The sequence below is a fragment of the Melanerpes formicivorus genome, unplaced genomic scaffold, assembly GCF_026170545.1.
Source record: "Melanerpes formicivorus ecotype bairdi unplaced genomic scaffold, bMelFor1.0.p_v2 SCAF_33, whole genome shotgun sequence".
In the NCBI taxonomy this organism is placed as follows: domain Eukaryota; kingdom Metazoa; phylum Chordata; class Aves; order Piciformes; family Picidae; genus Melanerpes; species Melanerpes formicivorus.
The window spans coordinates 6,054,239-6,070,527 of NW_027142385.1; the positions used below are offsets into that span (position 1 = coordinate 6,054,239).

The following is a 16,289-nucleotide window of genomic DNA, read 5'->3' on the forward strand; positions in this document are numbered from 1 at the left end:
AATTTTCTAACATTCAGTGCTGCTCCTGGCAAAGGTGGAATTCCCAGCTGACATGTTAAGGAATTGGAGCAGTGCAAAGCAACTGCAATTAAATCTGATTTTGTTACAAAGACTTTCTGGTCTGTGGGGCTTTCCTTGTTATTGTTTTAATATTACATTAACATTATATAGGTTACATTAATATTATATTACATTAATATTTAATTATAGTAATAATAATGTTTAATTATACCCATAATTAATTATATTACTTTAATATTTAATATTACTTTCTATTAATATTGCATTAACATTCTACATATATCAAATGTATTTGCTTTTTTAAACTATCACAATGGTTTTGTTTGTTAATAGTTGCACCTTTCCTTCCTGTTTCTTCAATTTCATGGTTAGGTGTAAAGAGAATTAGAGCCAAAGGTCAGGATCTCCATAGTAGGGAGTTTTTCTTTAATTTATATATCAGTTCTCCTGGAACAGAAGCATTAAGAAAATCTTCTTTATGCATTGCAGTGGCATGAATCTGCAATGATTCATCTTGTCTGTTTTCTTTCTTTATGGGGTTACTGTGGTCTAAATGCCAATAGCATTTTCCTTACATTTTTCTAGGGCTGCATTTGAAGAGTTATTTTAAATGTCAATCATGTTTAACTAATATTTTAAATCTATTTTAGGTACAGACCCAGTGCCAGAGAGCCACAGTCAGGGTCTGCCCATGCTGTGATGGACATAGGTTTGGTTAGTGGACTGGAAGCAAACACAGACGACTTATCTACTGTAGGTTTTGGAGAACTTGTTATCCTTTACTGAAGTTTTTCTTAACAGAACTATAATATTTACTGATCTTCTTCTTCTGTAAGAGTAATAGTGCAGATTTATTTCATTGTACCCTCATTGCTTTTGAGCACTTCTAATACTAGTGAGAATCATCTACTTAAGTATAGAGCATGGATTTTTGATAGTCAGTATTGAGATACTGAGGTGAAGTCTGACAATCTGGACCCACCTGTGAGTGGAAAGAGAAGAGTAGATAGAGAGTGGATGTCACCTGTGTTAGGGTAACATGCATCAGCCTCTGAAGATGCTTTATCTGCTTACTGTAAATGGAACCCTCTTAGTGTTCACATCTAACTGCAAGTTGGCTAAAGTTTGTCAACTGAATCTTGCTTTCATCCAAGCTCCTATTGACAGACATGTGAGGGTTAGTTAAAGACAGAGCTACACTTAGAGTATTTAAATAGGGTACTATACATGGACTCAAGTATTCTTTTAAGGATAATTAGCTCTTTATTACCTTCATGTAGGATGAATTTCCTTTAAAAAGAGAAAAAACAAGTGAGAATGTAAGCACTGTAAAGAGCATCCCCAAAATAAGATTTTATATCTCAGAACTGTTAAAGCTACTGATTACAGAATCCTCAAGACCACCCAAAAATGTTTAACTTGCACAAAAGATTTTTCTCTGTTTTTCTTCCCGACAGCTTGCAAGTGGAATCGATCATTTGATAGCAGATTATGAGATAAAAGATGGGCATGTTATCCTGCAGATAGACTCTGTATGTTACCCTTTTCATAACTGTAAACACTACTTGAACTCCTTGGGATGATTTTGTGAACTTCAGAGCTCCTTAATTCCTGTGTCTGCCAACTAGGTGCCAGTCGATCGTTTTCTCTGTGTTGGGTTCCGAGTCGGTGAGCTTTTCCGGGTTGGAATGCTAAATCCTGCCACATTCACTGTATATGAATATCATGCACCAGGTATGTGTTCCATGTCTTCAGATTTGTTTGTCTCTTAACTCTATTCCTCCCTAAAGACTGCATTTTCCCTCTTCATCTGCTTTTTAATCCTTATTATTATAAGCTCATCATATTTTAAACTCAAACTTTAGATTTACAATGTTTCAGAGCTGACTTCTTGGACTTTGATTTCCTATCTGTATTTATTCTTCCTTTTTGGCTGTTGTAGATAAAAGGTGCACTATGCTTTATAACCCCTATGGAAATGAAAAACTTGTGAGATTGTGTGAAGGAGATGAATGCAAATGCATGGAAGGTAAGCTATTTTTTAAGATGTTTTTTTCCCCATTTCCCTTGGTGGGAAAATGCAGTGCAGTGCTTTGGACAAAACCACACAAAACACAAGTCAAAAAACCCTTTTATGAACACAGCTGTTGAACTCACCAAATTTTACACTTAAAAATAAATGGCCACAGGACTATCAAGAATACCTGACTGGATTAAGTTCAGGTGACTGAGGGTGTTATTTTGTATTTTAAACATTTGTGGTTCCCTCCTGCAATCCCATAATTACAGTGTTTCTGTTACTGCACCTCTGCTATGAGGATAGGTTTCCTAGGGCTGGAGCACTTCTGCTGTGAGGATAGGCTGAGGTAGCTGGGCTTGTTTAGCCTACAGAAGACCTAGGAGGGGACCTTAGAGCTGCCTTCCAATACCTGAAAGGATCCTACTGGAAGGCCTGAGAGGGACTTTTCATGAGGGTGTCTAGCAACTGGACAAGGGGGGATGGTATTAAGCTGAGGGAGAGTAGGTTTAGACTGGATCTAAGGAATAAGTTCTGCAGTATGATAGTGGCAAGACTCTGGAATAGTCTAGCGAGAGAGGCTGTGGATGCCTCCTCCTAGGGGGTGTTCAAGGCCAGGTTGGATGAGGCCTTGAGTGGCCAAGTCTAGTTGAGAGGTGTCCTTGCCCACAGCAGGGAGGCTGGAGTTAGATGATCCCTTCCAACCTAAGCTAGTCTATGATTCCATGATTCTACCTCCAATAGGTAGAGGTTCTTGGTATGTTATTTGTGGATGTGTGATGACCTCTTAACACTATTTGTGTGTTTTTTTCTTCTTTCTCAACGTAGCTGAATGTAGCAAAGCACAAGAGAGACTCGATCGGTCACTAACCGCTGATAGCAGGAGAAGAGCTGCCTGCCAGAATCATATTGCCTATGGTAACATTTCAGTTGTCATTACCTATTTCATGTGCTCTTTCTGAAGTGTTCACCTGTTTACTTCTGCTGTAAAACATTTTGTTTCAATTCGATCTTCACTGATTACAATTCAGTAGGCTTGACAGTTGTGAACAGTATATGAGAGAGACGTATGGGAGCAGAGAAGAGTAAGTGCTGCCTGTACCCTCTGCTGAAATAAAATCATATAACCAAGGTTAGTGCACCAGTGATTCTGATCTGATGAGTTCTGTTATTAAGCACTGTGTTTCTCTTGCTTGTTCTGACGTGATCATGTGGCTTTGGGGTCACATGAAATTGTGAGGCATCAGATGAGAGCATGGATAGAGCTTACATCAAGTGAAAGCATGAGCAAAACTTGTTAATGTTTCTTAGCACTGAAGTGTACAGATACAGCCATAATTTCCCCAGAAATTAGGATTGTGAAGGGCCATTATGTTCTCCATCTGTGAGACATTTAGTGTGTATTGCAGAAACAAGGAGTAACCCAAAGGCTGTTTTGTGTTGTTCTGCAGTTTATAAAGTGAACATCTTATCACGTAGTGAAGAAGGATACTTTGTAAAGTATTCTGCAACTCTTCTGGACCTCTATAAAAGAGGTGGGTGTCCTGTTCTTAATCCACTTAATTTATTCAGAGTAAAAGCTCTCTGGTTGAGACACTGAATCAGTTGATAAAAATCAGCAGTCAAACCTACACAGTTCATGAGAGCTGAAAATCCTAGTCACGTAGCCGTTGAGAATTCTTTTGGGTCCTGAGCAGGACAGTCTTTGTCTGTAGACAGCTTTTCAGTATCATAGCTGTTGTGAAACCTAAACTGTCATCAGGTAAATCTCCTTTATGTGACAAAACAAGGTAACCATAGTCCATAGTCAAATAATACAGTTGTGAGCTTTGGTTTAAATGTCTTGTTCATTCCACAGAATGCTCTCTCTTACTGTATATGCAGTGACTGAGGTGGGGCAGTGTGCAAGGAGTTGCCATGTCTCAGCTTTCCTCAGGTTTTTGTGGGTTGGGCACATTTGTGTTTCTAGGAGAAAGACCTTTAGAATGTTCTTGGGCACTCACTATTTTGTCTTTGGGAGAGGTAGCTGCTCATAGGTGCTACAGAACTGAAGCAGATAATCACTCATTTTCCCTCTGAGTTTATGCACCCAAAATGTCCTTATAATTACAATAATATACAATTACTTAATGTGTGTGAGGTTTACTTATCATTCCAATTTAATTAAAAGTCATGGTTTATGTCATAAAATTTTCCTGTTACCTAACTAGTGGCAAATAGATCCTTTGGCTGTGCTGGTTATAAACCACATGTTGGCAGTTTCTGATATATGAGTTAGTGAAATTCTCTTGGTGACATTTTGCTGTCCTGACATTCTCCTTCAGGGCAGGCTTTTGCTCAAAAAAACGATGAAATAACCTTTGTTAAAAAGAAGACCTGTACAGATGTGGAACTGAGCCCAGGAGAGCAGTATCTGATCATGGGGAAAGAAGCCTTAAAGATAAGCATTGGTTACAGTTTCAAGTAAGTAATTTGCCCTCAGAATATGCAGAGATGTAATGTCCAAGCGTGCTGTGAAGTGTTTGCATGCCATAATTCTTCTGTAATATATGATTAGTTTAATTTTTTAGGTATTAGTTCAACCAGTAGTTACACAATGAGTTCCCAGATGTGTACATTTAAAGCAGGACTCAGAACACAAAGCAAGCAATTTCATAGTGCATTGGGTTTTTTTTCCTCTGTCACATTTTCTGCCTCAAATATTAGCCACCAATGATCATTTTTCTGTTGTGCTCTTAGATTTCAGTACCCTTTGGACTCCAGCACTTGGATTGAGTGGTGGCCTTCAAATACAGCGTGTCCATTTTGCCGGGAGTTTTTAAATACAATGGAAGATTTTACTGAAGATCTCTTCCTCAGTGGCTGCTGATTTACTTGTTTGAATTAAAACAAGAGATCAAACCTCACATTAAAAAAAACCCCAACTCTTCACCTGTTTCACAGACCTTTCCTGAGCTGAACATTCATGAATAGTTCATCTTGGAAAATGGTCTTTGCTTGAACTTCATAGCCATGTTCTTAGAGTAGAATAGAATAAACCAGGTTGGAAGAGACCTTCAAGATCATCGAGTCCAACCTATCATCCAGCACCACCCAACCAACTAAACCATGCAACCAAGCACCCTATCAAGTCTCCTCCTGAACACCTCCAGTGATGGTGACTCCACCACCTTCTCGGGCAGCCCATTCCAATGGGCAATCACTCTCTCTGTGTAAAACTTCCTCCTAACCCCCAGCCTAAACCTCCCCTGGCGCAGCCTGAGACGTAGTAACATAGTAATGTTCAAAGTGTGGCTTATTACTTTTTTTTTAAAGCTTGGATGGGAGACTAAAGCACAGATCACTGCAAAGACATTGGGAGTCAGAAGAGGTGGATCAACTGCAAAAACAAACACTGAAAGTACTGTCTTGTGCCAGGCTAATGTCTAGAAGCATTGAAATCTGGTGGCTATTAAAAACAAAACCTTTCCTTCATTAAAGAAAAATAAAACAAACATTGTTTGTCAAATAATGTTGTCATAACTTCAATTCCCCAGAAAATTAAAATAGAAAAGGAATCTATCTAACTTTGATTGCAAGTCTGTTGGCTCTGCACAGGCAGTTACTGTTTGTGGAGTGGCAGCAGCCCATCCCGAGGCTTGGTGAAGGTTTCTAAGGAATGTTTTGAGAAAAGCCAACGGAACCATTTGGAAGTGCCCTGGCAGCGTGGCTGACGAGACCAAATGCATTGTTCTGAAGTGCTGCACAGATAGGCTGCAAAAGCAAAGCAATTTCTCACCAAATCCTTGATATTGGACAAATAATGAAGTCACACAGTACCTTTCCACTCGTCTCAAATGTAGGAAGATCTAATAGGGTGCGTTAATACTATTGCCGAGTCTGTTAGGTGTACTCAGACAAGTGGGGCAGGCTGCTACCTTGTGTTCCTTAGAGTAAAGAGTGCTAATTGGTTAGCTTTAAATGTCATCAGGCCTGCTAGGATTTAAAAATTAATGTGCTTCTGCTTTCTAAGAGGCATTTTAAAATAAATACTGCTATTTAGAGTACAGTAACTATTTTGTGATTTGCATCTTCACCAGGGTGGAACTACCTGGGATGTATTCCTCTGCAAAACCAGTATCAGGAAAAGTAGGAATTACACTGTCTTGCAGCTCAGACTCAATAACACAAGAAAAATCCTCTTACACCAATGTAAATGTTGTTAAAAGGCAGCAGTGTTAAACTAAGGATTAAAAAGAAAATAATCACACTGCTACAGTGTGAAACCAAACATGTGATGCAGGGGAATCCCACTCTGAAAGAGATTGCATTTGGCATTTCCCCTTGTTGATGATGTTCTCAGATTCTGTCAGTCTTTAACCAGCTTGGTAAGTCCTCTTTCCAAACCTTGTTTATTATTTTTTGTTATATGAGCTATTTCAACCAATGCTAAATACTTGTTATGTTCTTGCATTTGTGCTGATAGACTGTGGTGGTATGTCATCCATCTGCATGGAGCAAATAGACTGCTTTAAAATGAGTTGTATGTGTCTCACTGCTTGTATTTTAGGAAGACTGTGTTCTGGGTATTAACTCTGCAGTCTTGGTAGAAATTGTTTGAGCAGTTGTGATAGGAGTGGCTTGAGAAGGGTCTCAAGGAGAAGGACTTGGGGGTGTCAGCTGATGAAAAACTCAGCATGAGCTGGCAATGGTGTCTGGGCTGCATCAAAAGCAGGGTGAGCAGCAGGACAGGGAGGGGATTCTGCCGCTCTGCTCTGGTGAGACCTTACCTGGAGCAGTGCATCCATCTCTGGTGCCCCCACTGTACAATGGACATGGAACTGTTGGGGCATTTCCAGAGATGGGCAATGAAAATGTTCAGAGGGATGGAGTACCTCTCAGCCTGTCCCCACAGGGGAGATGGGGCTGTTCAGCCTGGAGACAAAGAAGGCTCTTCAGAGCCCTAGAGCAACCTTCCAGTACCTGAAAAGGACCTACAAGAAAGCCAGGGAGGACCTTTTACAAGGGCATGTAGTGATAGGCTGAGAGGGAATGGCTTTCAACTTGAAGAGTGCAGATTTAGAGAAGATTAGGAAGAAATTCTTTACAATGAGGGTGGTGAGACACAGGAACAGGTTGCCCAGGGAGGCTGTGAATGCCCCCTCCCTGAAATTGTTCAAGATGAGGTTGAATGAGGCTTGAGCAGCCTGCTCTAGTGGAGAAATGACTCCCATTTTTATTTAAGCAGGAGTGTGTCTTACTGTATACAATAGATACACAGCTCTTGAAACACTCCCAGTTTTCTACTGTGGCAAAAAACAGCAGAGGGAGCACAAGAACATAATTTTCATATAGCTCCTATAAATATTAATACTTCATTCCCTCCTCAAAAAAAAAAAAAGGAAACCTCAAACAACAACAATCCAATCAAACCAACAAACTTTTAAAAGACATTTGTCAGCAGCTGATGCTTTACAAAACGTGAATGCACTGAAAATGCTGCACTTAGTTCCTGGTGGATGGGAAAAAAATGTGGATTTTCCTATGTAGTGCCATCATGGTCATGGATTCTGTTCTTCACATCACCCTAATTACCTGTCAAAGAAATTTGCAGGACAGTAACCACCCCACAATCTCTGAGCTCCTCAGCTGAATTTAGGTTTACCACAGAAGATATCACAGTCAGGGCTGTGTGATGAAGTATGGGCAGAGGATGCAAAGGCTTTTCTGATCAGCTTGGAGTCCAGAGTGTAAGAGCAGCTGCAAGCAGGGATACAGCCAAGAGCTCAGGGTGCAGTGCTCATTTTAAGAATCACCTAGTTACCCTGTTTCTGCCCATGGAGAAATGTGATATATGAAAACTCAGAATGGGAAGTGTACTTTAGAGCTGCTTCCTGCCTTTTGCAGAGATGATATTATCTAAATGCAGCTTAGAACCACAGAAATAAGGAATTTCAGTCTACCAAAGTCCTCCTTTCCTTGAATTAACCTGGGCATTTTCTGGCAAGTGCCTCATTCACCTGGTAGCATGCAGGGAGTGACACATAAGCTACAAGGTAAAACATGTTATAAGGAACAGAAGGTGTTTTCATTGTAGAATCTCCTGGGATTTGTGATTTTAGCATAGACACTTGATGTTTCAGCAGGTTAGGTGACTCAGGACACTCAATTTGATATGGTCCTGAGTTACTTAGGTTACTTAATGTTACATGGTCAGCACGCTTCAAAAGTTTCTTACCACTGTGTACTTCTCCAAAGTGTTAGTCTTGCAGTAAAAGACATGGATCTAAAAGCAACAGTGGAGAAGCTTAATGTAATTCCTTTACAAGAAGAAATCCTGCAGTGCTAAAAAGTACTGGTAGCAAAATACCTGTGGAACACTCCCCGAGGAATAATTTGCAAACCTGTATGAAACAGTTATGAGGAACAGAAATTAGGGAAATGAAAAACAATAAACCAAAGTCTAGACCCCTGGAAATGCAACCTGTTCCTAAACTCCCAGGAGGTAAGCAGAGCAGTCTTTGGTCTGCAGTGCTGTCTTCTCACTCTTTTATCTTGAAATTTCTACTGCTGTAAAGCTGTAGCACTAGAGGAGGATTTACCAGAACAAGATTTCTGAGGCAGCTCCCCTGAGGTTCTGGTTTTAGGGCAACATATGGAATGAAGCCTATTAGAGAATACCAATCATTGCTTTTTTTCCCTTTTTCTTCCTTCATCTTTCTTCTTAATTTTATTCATGCCTTCACAATTCAAATCTGGGAGTGAGCCAGCTGTTATTTTTTTCCATCATTCTCATTGATTTGGTTAGGTAAATTCTTCCTGCAGGCCTTACGTTTTTGATCTGCATTTAAATGTGCTATGAGTACACATTGATTGACTGGCAGGTTATTTTACTGCATGCCTAGTGCTAAATCTCTCTCTTTTTCCTCTTTTTTTTTAAATTCAGGATTATCTTCATGTCTGCAGTGGGACTTCAACAGCAAAAACCAGTGATGACTTATACACTGAAGTTTGAAGCATCTCTTCTTAAGAGAACATTCTGTAGCACTTCTGTTTGGCAGATGTGGTGTCCAGCATCAGTGCATTAGCCATGAGTAGCTCACATGCTTCTAAGGAGCCCATGGAAAAATACACAAATACTGCTTCTTCCATATGCTTTTGTCCCCTGTGCAAAACATTTCTGCAGAATCCAGCACAGGTAGCCTGTGGGCACAGCTACTGTGTGTCCTGTGTCACCTGGTTGCGGAGGTAATTCTGTCACACAAAATGCTATGAAATATTCTCAGTATTCATCAGTCACTGCAAGCAAAAAAACTGTGCTGTGCCTAGATGGGATGTTTGGTTAGGTAAAACTCTCATTGTTGAAGGGGCTCTAACCTCCTGGGCAGTGGCTGTTCTGCATTGCAGTGCCCACAGTATCACTAAGGTTGGAAGAGACTTCGAGGATCATTGAGTCCAACCTGTCACCACAGACCTCATGACTAGACCATGGCACCAAGTGCCACGTCAAATCCCCTCTTGAACACCTCCAGGGATGGTGACTCCACCACCTCCCTGGGCAGCCCATTCCAATGACTAATGACTCTCTCGGTGCAGAACTTTCTCCTCACCTTGAGCCTAAACTTCCCCTGGCACAGTCCTGGGGGATGAGCTGGAGGGCAGGCAGGTGTGAAAAGAGTCTTGTATGGATCATCTCTGCCTGCAGGGATAAAATTATAGTTGTAAATATATGCAGCCACTTCATGTGCTCTCTGTGAAAGAAACTTTTATTCCCTAGGTTTTCTTTTCTTTTGGACTCCTGTGTTTCTGTTTCTGACTCTCTCTGATGCTATTTTTATGTTCTACCTTCTTGTTTTTAAAGAAGTTCCTAAACGACACGTGTACCACTCATTACTTGTAGTTTAAGATAGTAGGCTGAATTAATGTCTGCTGTAACTTAGGTAGATTTACAGCAAACCTCACTTTGGCATTTGATGACTGAATTTGACAGTTGAAAAGCTTGCCTTGGCTCCAGGAATGCAGCAGATGAAGGGCCAAATTTCCCTCTCAGATCCTGGCCCAAATCAGCTTGTTTCCCAGTAAAACTGAGAAGAGTTTGATACAAAGAACAGTTGCACACATTTTTATTTTTATTGAATAATTGCCCAAAAGCAGCACATCCAAGGACTTTAAAATTACTCTTTCCCCCCCCACTCTCTCTTAGGAATATCCTTGATCCAGAGTGTTTAATATGTGGGAAGAAGATAGCCACAGATGATGCAATCTTTAATTTTGGCTCTGTGAGTATCTTTTTTTTTTAATCCTTCAAACTTTTCTAAGAAGCCTAAGAAGATAACTTTGCAGCCAGTACAAACTCAAAGTGCACAGAGGAGTGCATTTCATTGCTTAATGAGATTGTCTAGGCAGTCCACCCACAAACATTCCCACTTCTGAGCTGTTCAATATTGTGAGGGTAGATATGTATTAAGAGACCTAATTTTCTCTCAGGGCTGATACACCTCCTAAACTCCTGGTTCCTACATCTGATGATAAGCACAGAGATACAGACCCAACTATCCCTGCTAAGCTGGAACCTGAAGATTTCTTTGAAGCATAATGATGCCACTGCATGAAAAAGATCACATTCTATCCAGATGTCATAGACATGGTCTCAGTGCTAAAATATGTTAAAATAATTCCCATCCTTATTGCTTGGAGTAGCTAAAGTGACCTTGAAAAGCTTTAACTTAGCTTAAATCACTAATATACCTTTGTTCTGGCTTGTGATTACAAGTGTTCAGGGGATTTGTGTCAATCTGTTCACCAGTTCTGTATTCATGCTATGTGCTAGGTAAAACCAGATGAAACCAAGAGCAAGGAGACTGAAATAATTACAGCCAAGGGCATGGACAGGAGTTTTCTTCGTTCAGGTCAATCAGATCCATATAAGGTAAGCCATGGTTGACATCTAGAAGGTCAAGTTATGAAACAATACACAATAAAAATGCTGCACTTAAGTATTAAATCAAGTCATCAGTGTAAAAAAAATGCTTTAAATCTTATTTGTTGTATCTCTGTTTCTATCCAAACTTATCTATCCAATGTAGCATTGATACTTTAAATGTCTGTATCCTATATGTGTCCGTTTTTGCAGCCATTTAAGCCATATGGAGATGTGTAGGAAGATTTATCTTCCTCATGTGCCATGGCAGGTTTTTCACATGGAAACCACGTGGGGCAAGGTATATCTGTGTCTTCATCTGCTTCACACATGTAAATTATGTTGGCAGATATCCATCAGACTTAGTCAGACAAGAGAAGGTGGAAATGACATGAGATTGATTTTAGAATCTGCTGCCATGCTAACCTTAGTGACTTGCAGTCGGGGAGTGCTGAGGTGCTAAGCAACTCACAGGATTAATCCCAGCAAATGTGGAGTAATTCTTGGAGTAATCATTGCTTGGATGACTCATCTGTATTATGAAATGGAAATTATTTCAAAACACATTCTGTACTTCCATGCTTACTGGGGATTCTGGACATCAGAAAGGTCCTTTTATATCTGAACAGTACAGAGTGTTTTTATATCTGAACGGTACACAGTGTTTTTCTATTACTTGGCTGTTTATATACATGGTGTGCAACTCTCCAAATGTTCCAGGCTGTGAATAACTGGCTAATAGCTTTAGTGGTTCAGAAAAACATGCATTCAAGTGTTGCACTTTTGTAGTCTACCCAAAGGCCAGCCAGCCTCCGAGCGTAGGATTACTGCCTGCCTCCATATTCAGAGAGCTGTGTGGTTTAGCCCAAATTCATTCTCCCATCCCCCAGAACAGAGAGGACTGGCCTCATCTCTCAGTTGTGGCAAGATGCCAAAGCACATGTATAAACAGGATTTTTATTGTCATTTATTGACATAATAACACTTCACTGTCAACCTAGCCCCCAAAGATGAACTTTGGGGTTGCTCCTAGTGCTATATGCAGATACTCTCTGAAAGCAAAACCCTCTGAAGTCAGTTAAAAGAATTCAGTCATTATACTTTTATTCCTTTTTAATATATTTCCCAGCTCAGCCTTTGAATAAGAAAGTTCACCAGATGCCATTCTAATGTGATTCTCCCTGAATACTTTTGGCAGATATGTAAGACCTGAATTGGTCAAATTCATGAGATAATCACAATTCTGAGGGCTAATAACAATTCTGAGGGTTAATACTGTGTAAGCCTTTTAGTTCTTTTTAAAATATATCTATATTTCTGTAATTTTCCATTTGTATTTTGCAGATTTTTAGGTAGCAAAGTGTCACAAAACAAACTAATTTCTCTCTTCATTGTGACTAGAAATTAATCTAATGGATCCAAGCTAGTAAGTGACTTGAATAGCCCAAATTCCACCCTATTATGCATAGTGACACATGAAACTAGCACTCTTTTGGGCTGGCCATGAAAGCCCCTGCTCTGCCTCTAACTACTGTGACTAATTTAGGAAGAGAGCCAAATGCTGCCATTCTTGGGCCATTGTTTTACCAGCAGTGCAGAAATTATTTTGGGTCTATAATCTTTGAGGGTGTGCTACAAGATCTGAGTAGCCTCAGCCACATAAATGCTCTGTTAAAAAAGGTTTTGAATCAGGAATACCCTAAAGTTTCAGAAGAGTCATGCTAAATAAATCCCTGTAGCAAGTTCTTGGGTTTTGATACCTCAATATTTTTTAAATGACCATTGTAATTCTATCTTGGCTGACCTGACAACCTATATAAAATACCAGGTGAATGAGAAAATTGCTTACCTGAGCTGCTAGCCTATAAGCCCAAATTACCACAGAATTTTTATCTTGTTCTGATGGCACACTCAGAATCTGAAATCATCTGAAAGATGTTTGTGACATCAAATTTATTTTCTGTCTTTATATAGCAATAAAAATGCTTGGTATAAGCACAGCTTCTCTTCTGAGTCAGCAGGTGGGATCCTGCATTCATAGAATCACAGAATGGCTTAGGTTGGAAGGAACCTTAGAAATCATCTACTCCAACTGCCATGCCATGGGCAGTGCCACCTCTCAGCTAGACTAAGCAGTTCAAGGCTTCATCCAGCCTGGCTTTGAACACCCCCAGGGAGGCAACATCCACAACCTCCCTGAGCAACATATTCCAGTCTCACTACCCTCAACTTGAAGAACTACTTAAGATCCACTCTAACCCTACTCTCTTTCAGCCTAAAACCATTCCCTCTTGTCCTGTTGCTAGAAAAATCCCTCTCTGGCCTTCCTGTAGGATCCCTTCAGGTATTGGAAGGCAATTCTGAAGTCCCTCTGGAGTCTCCTCTAGGCTGAACAAGCCCAGCTCCCTCAGGCTATCCTCACAGCAGAGGTGTTCCAGCACTGGGTAGAGCAATGCCAAATTCTGCCATTAGATCCTTAGTAAGATTCCTTTCAAGTTCCAAATTTATTGATTTTTTCAAATTAAATTATCTCAAACTCCCATTTCTACAGACAGAGACTTGTGGAATCTCCTGACAGGGGACAGTAGATCCATTTATAGTAGGGGGTATGGAAGAGATGAGGGAAACCAGACTAAGGAAATTATTTTTTTTTTCCTTTTGAGTGAATATTAGTTTGTAATTAAAAAAAAAGAAATACAAAAATTACTCTCTCTGAGAGCTGCCAATTTGGTGCTCATTCATCATGAGCTGTCTCTCTTGACCTTACCTACAGAGGCTTATTTTCAGTCTATGTAAATGTTAATGTTTATGCATGTCTCCTAGCAAAATGTGTTCTTAATCTCCTGCTGAATTCTTACATCAGAACACACTCAGATTTGGCATGGCCATCAGTTATTTTCCAGTCAAAACCCCAACACCTTATAGGACTTCCATATGCTTTCAATTTTTAAGATATTTAATAACATTTTCACCTCTAATTAGGAGAAATAGCTGGGTTTGGCTCGCCCCTTTTCCTGGGAACTAAGAATTTGGTTTTGCCAATCCCTGGGCCATTGCAAAATTCCATTCCTAGGGTTAAATTTTGCTTTTCAGGTTTTGGATAAACTTGTCACTTGGGTACAAGTTTGAGCAGCAACTCATTTCCTGAAAATTAAATGCCACGGCGTTCAAGTTTAGAAAACAACAGCAAAGCAAACTTGGGTAAAGATTGCTGTATTTAACCCTTTCTCTTCTATCCCAGGAAATACTTGTCACACACAGGTGGATATTTCCAAAACAGTTATATTTGCCCACATTCATAGCTAGAAGTCACAAAATGCAGAGTATTCCAAAGGTGCCATGGTTCAGACTGGATTTCTTTGCTGCTTGACAACTAAAATGGCAATTTCTTCTGTCAAGTAAAGCAAACAAAAAGTTCTATGTGATGCACTTTGAGTCAACTGAGATATTAACCCACCAAAACTGGGGTTTACAATGGAAAATCAATTTCCCCTTAATGACAGCAGCCCCACTGGCGCCACTTAAAAGTCCTCCAAAAGAAACAGAGAGAGGTTCAGAGTCTGGGTTTAGCACGCTGCAGGCTGGATTCAAGGAGCCCTGTCGTGGACTTGCATTGTCTAATTTGGCTTTACGAGAGTAACCTCAACAGCACATTCTTTCCACTGGTTATTATGTGTTCTCTGCTCTTTATACTGTGAGGCCACGGAGCACATCCTCAGCTAATGCAGATCCATGTGGTTGCAGTGCTTTTGGAGGAGCTGTACTTTATATATTCGATACCTAGATCTGTAGATAGAGCATTTCTTTAGCGGAATCACAACAAGGAACTACGACAATTCCTTTCCAAAGAGAAAAATCTTTCCTAAATCTCACATATCCTTGCACAAGGAGATTCACTTCTCACTCTGGTGGTTCATACTTGCTGAAACCTGCTTGACAATATGCACACTAGTGGTGGTGACAGACTGGGCACAAACCGCAGCTGTAGCTGAAGACTAAGACTCACCCTTACTACGTGGCTGCTTTGTCTGTCCCTGCCAGGCTCTGATCAACCACTTTTCCTTCATCCTTTATAAAAAGCAATCTGCCATAAAAACCTCCTCTGCACTGCCCAAATCCTAATTTTTTCCATCAAAGCCATGAGATCCTAGAGGATAATCATCCCCAGGCTCTGACAGCTAGGTAGAAATAGGTATTCATTTCCACCACTAATGTAATTCCAGAAGTTTGGAGTCACCAGTCTATGCGATATTTTAATACGAAAGATGGTTTGTTTCTAGCCCCAGGTAATGAAGGCATGTTAGAATAGTGTAGTATGGGGTAACTTTTAAGTAAGGTTTGCCGTTGCCTTTGGTGCAAGGGGACTGATCCAGAGAGTTCTAAAATGAAGCTGGAGATCTGGTTTGGTCCTGATTTTCATTAAACTTAAACTATGTTCAGCAGTGGTTTTGGGGGGAACTGCTTGTGGGTGAAGAGCACAGCATTAATCCCCTGAGTTCAGCATTTGCAGTCAGCAAAGAGCTTTCAAAGCTGCCAATAAACAACATTACCTTGGTGAGATTTAGAACAGGGTGCAAGGGCTCCTGTAAAGGCCTGTTCTACTGATGAGTCTGGAGGTACATTTGTGACAGATATTTCCTGGGATTAATTCCTTTGTATTTAGTGAATGAAAAGGCAGCACGTGGCTTTTTCTGCACCAAGTACCTGCACATAGTCAGAGATGCATTTGCATGCCAAAACTTCAAACTCCATGAAACTTGCCTAGCTTGTGGTTATGCACAATTACTCAACCTAGGCTGACAGGGGAATCTTGTGTCCCTGGTGTCATTTGTGGCTTTCTATCAAAGCTAAAGAACTTCACCATTTCACAGTTTCCATATGACACTGAAGAGGCCTGGCAGGATCAGCTGAGCTGCTTTGGTCAGGAATCTAAGAACAAGTTAGGATCAAAAACTTCCCATGGAAACATGAGGGGTCAGATTAATCTGTGGTGTAATTTAAGAGGATTCTATGGATTTATACCAGCAATTAGGGGAATGCATCGAAACCTACATGACTTCAAATTCTTAGAAAGCTTTGCTCCTGTGAAACCTCAGTCTATGTCCACTGGCCCATGTCCATGGTGGTCCTGCCTGACTCCATGCCCAGTTCTGAACAGCTCCAGGATGAACCCTGAGCAGAGGGCAGTCCTGTACCAAAACACTTCCCAGAGCCACGCCTGGCAGTCCCTGGCCTGAATTTCCTTCCTGCACATATCTTGCCACAAAACAAACACAACTTTAGCTTGTGAAAACCTGCCACGGCTCTGAATTGTTGCACTATGAAGCCAACCTGTATTTTTATCTCTTCCAG

At 40.5% G+C, this 16,289-nt stretch overlaps 1 protein-coding gene across 1 annotated transcript in view; it reads left to right on the forward strand.

The window, feature by feature from the left end:
- The window catches only part of C5 (complement C5), a 30,305-nt gene extending 24,721 nt beyond the window's left edge, over positions 1-5,584 (forward strand). Inside the window, exons 34-41 of the mRNA XM_068155836.1 lie at positions 672-774; positions 1,479-1,553; positions 1,650-1,755; positions 1,964-2,050; positions 2,867-2,956; positions 3,490-3,573; positions 4,363-4,501; positions 4,778-5,584. Of these exons, the coding sequence (XP_068011937.1) occupies positions 672-774; positions 1,479-1,553; positions 1,650-1,755; positions 1,964-2,050; positions 2,867-2,956; positions 3,490-3,573; positions 4,363-4,501; positions 4,778-4,907 (814 nt within the window). The 3' untranslated portion in view covers positions 4,908-5,584. The remainder of the gene's footprint in view (positions 1-671; positions 775-1,478; positions 1,554-1,649; positions 1,756-1,963; positions 2,051-2,866; positions 2,957-3,489; positions 3,574-4,362; positions 4,502-4,777) is intronic.
- The last annotated feature ends 10,705 nt before the right edge of the window (positions 5,585-16,289 follow it).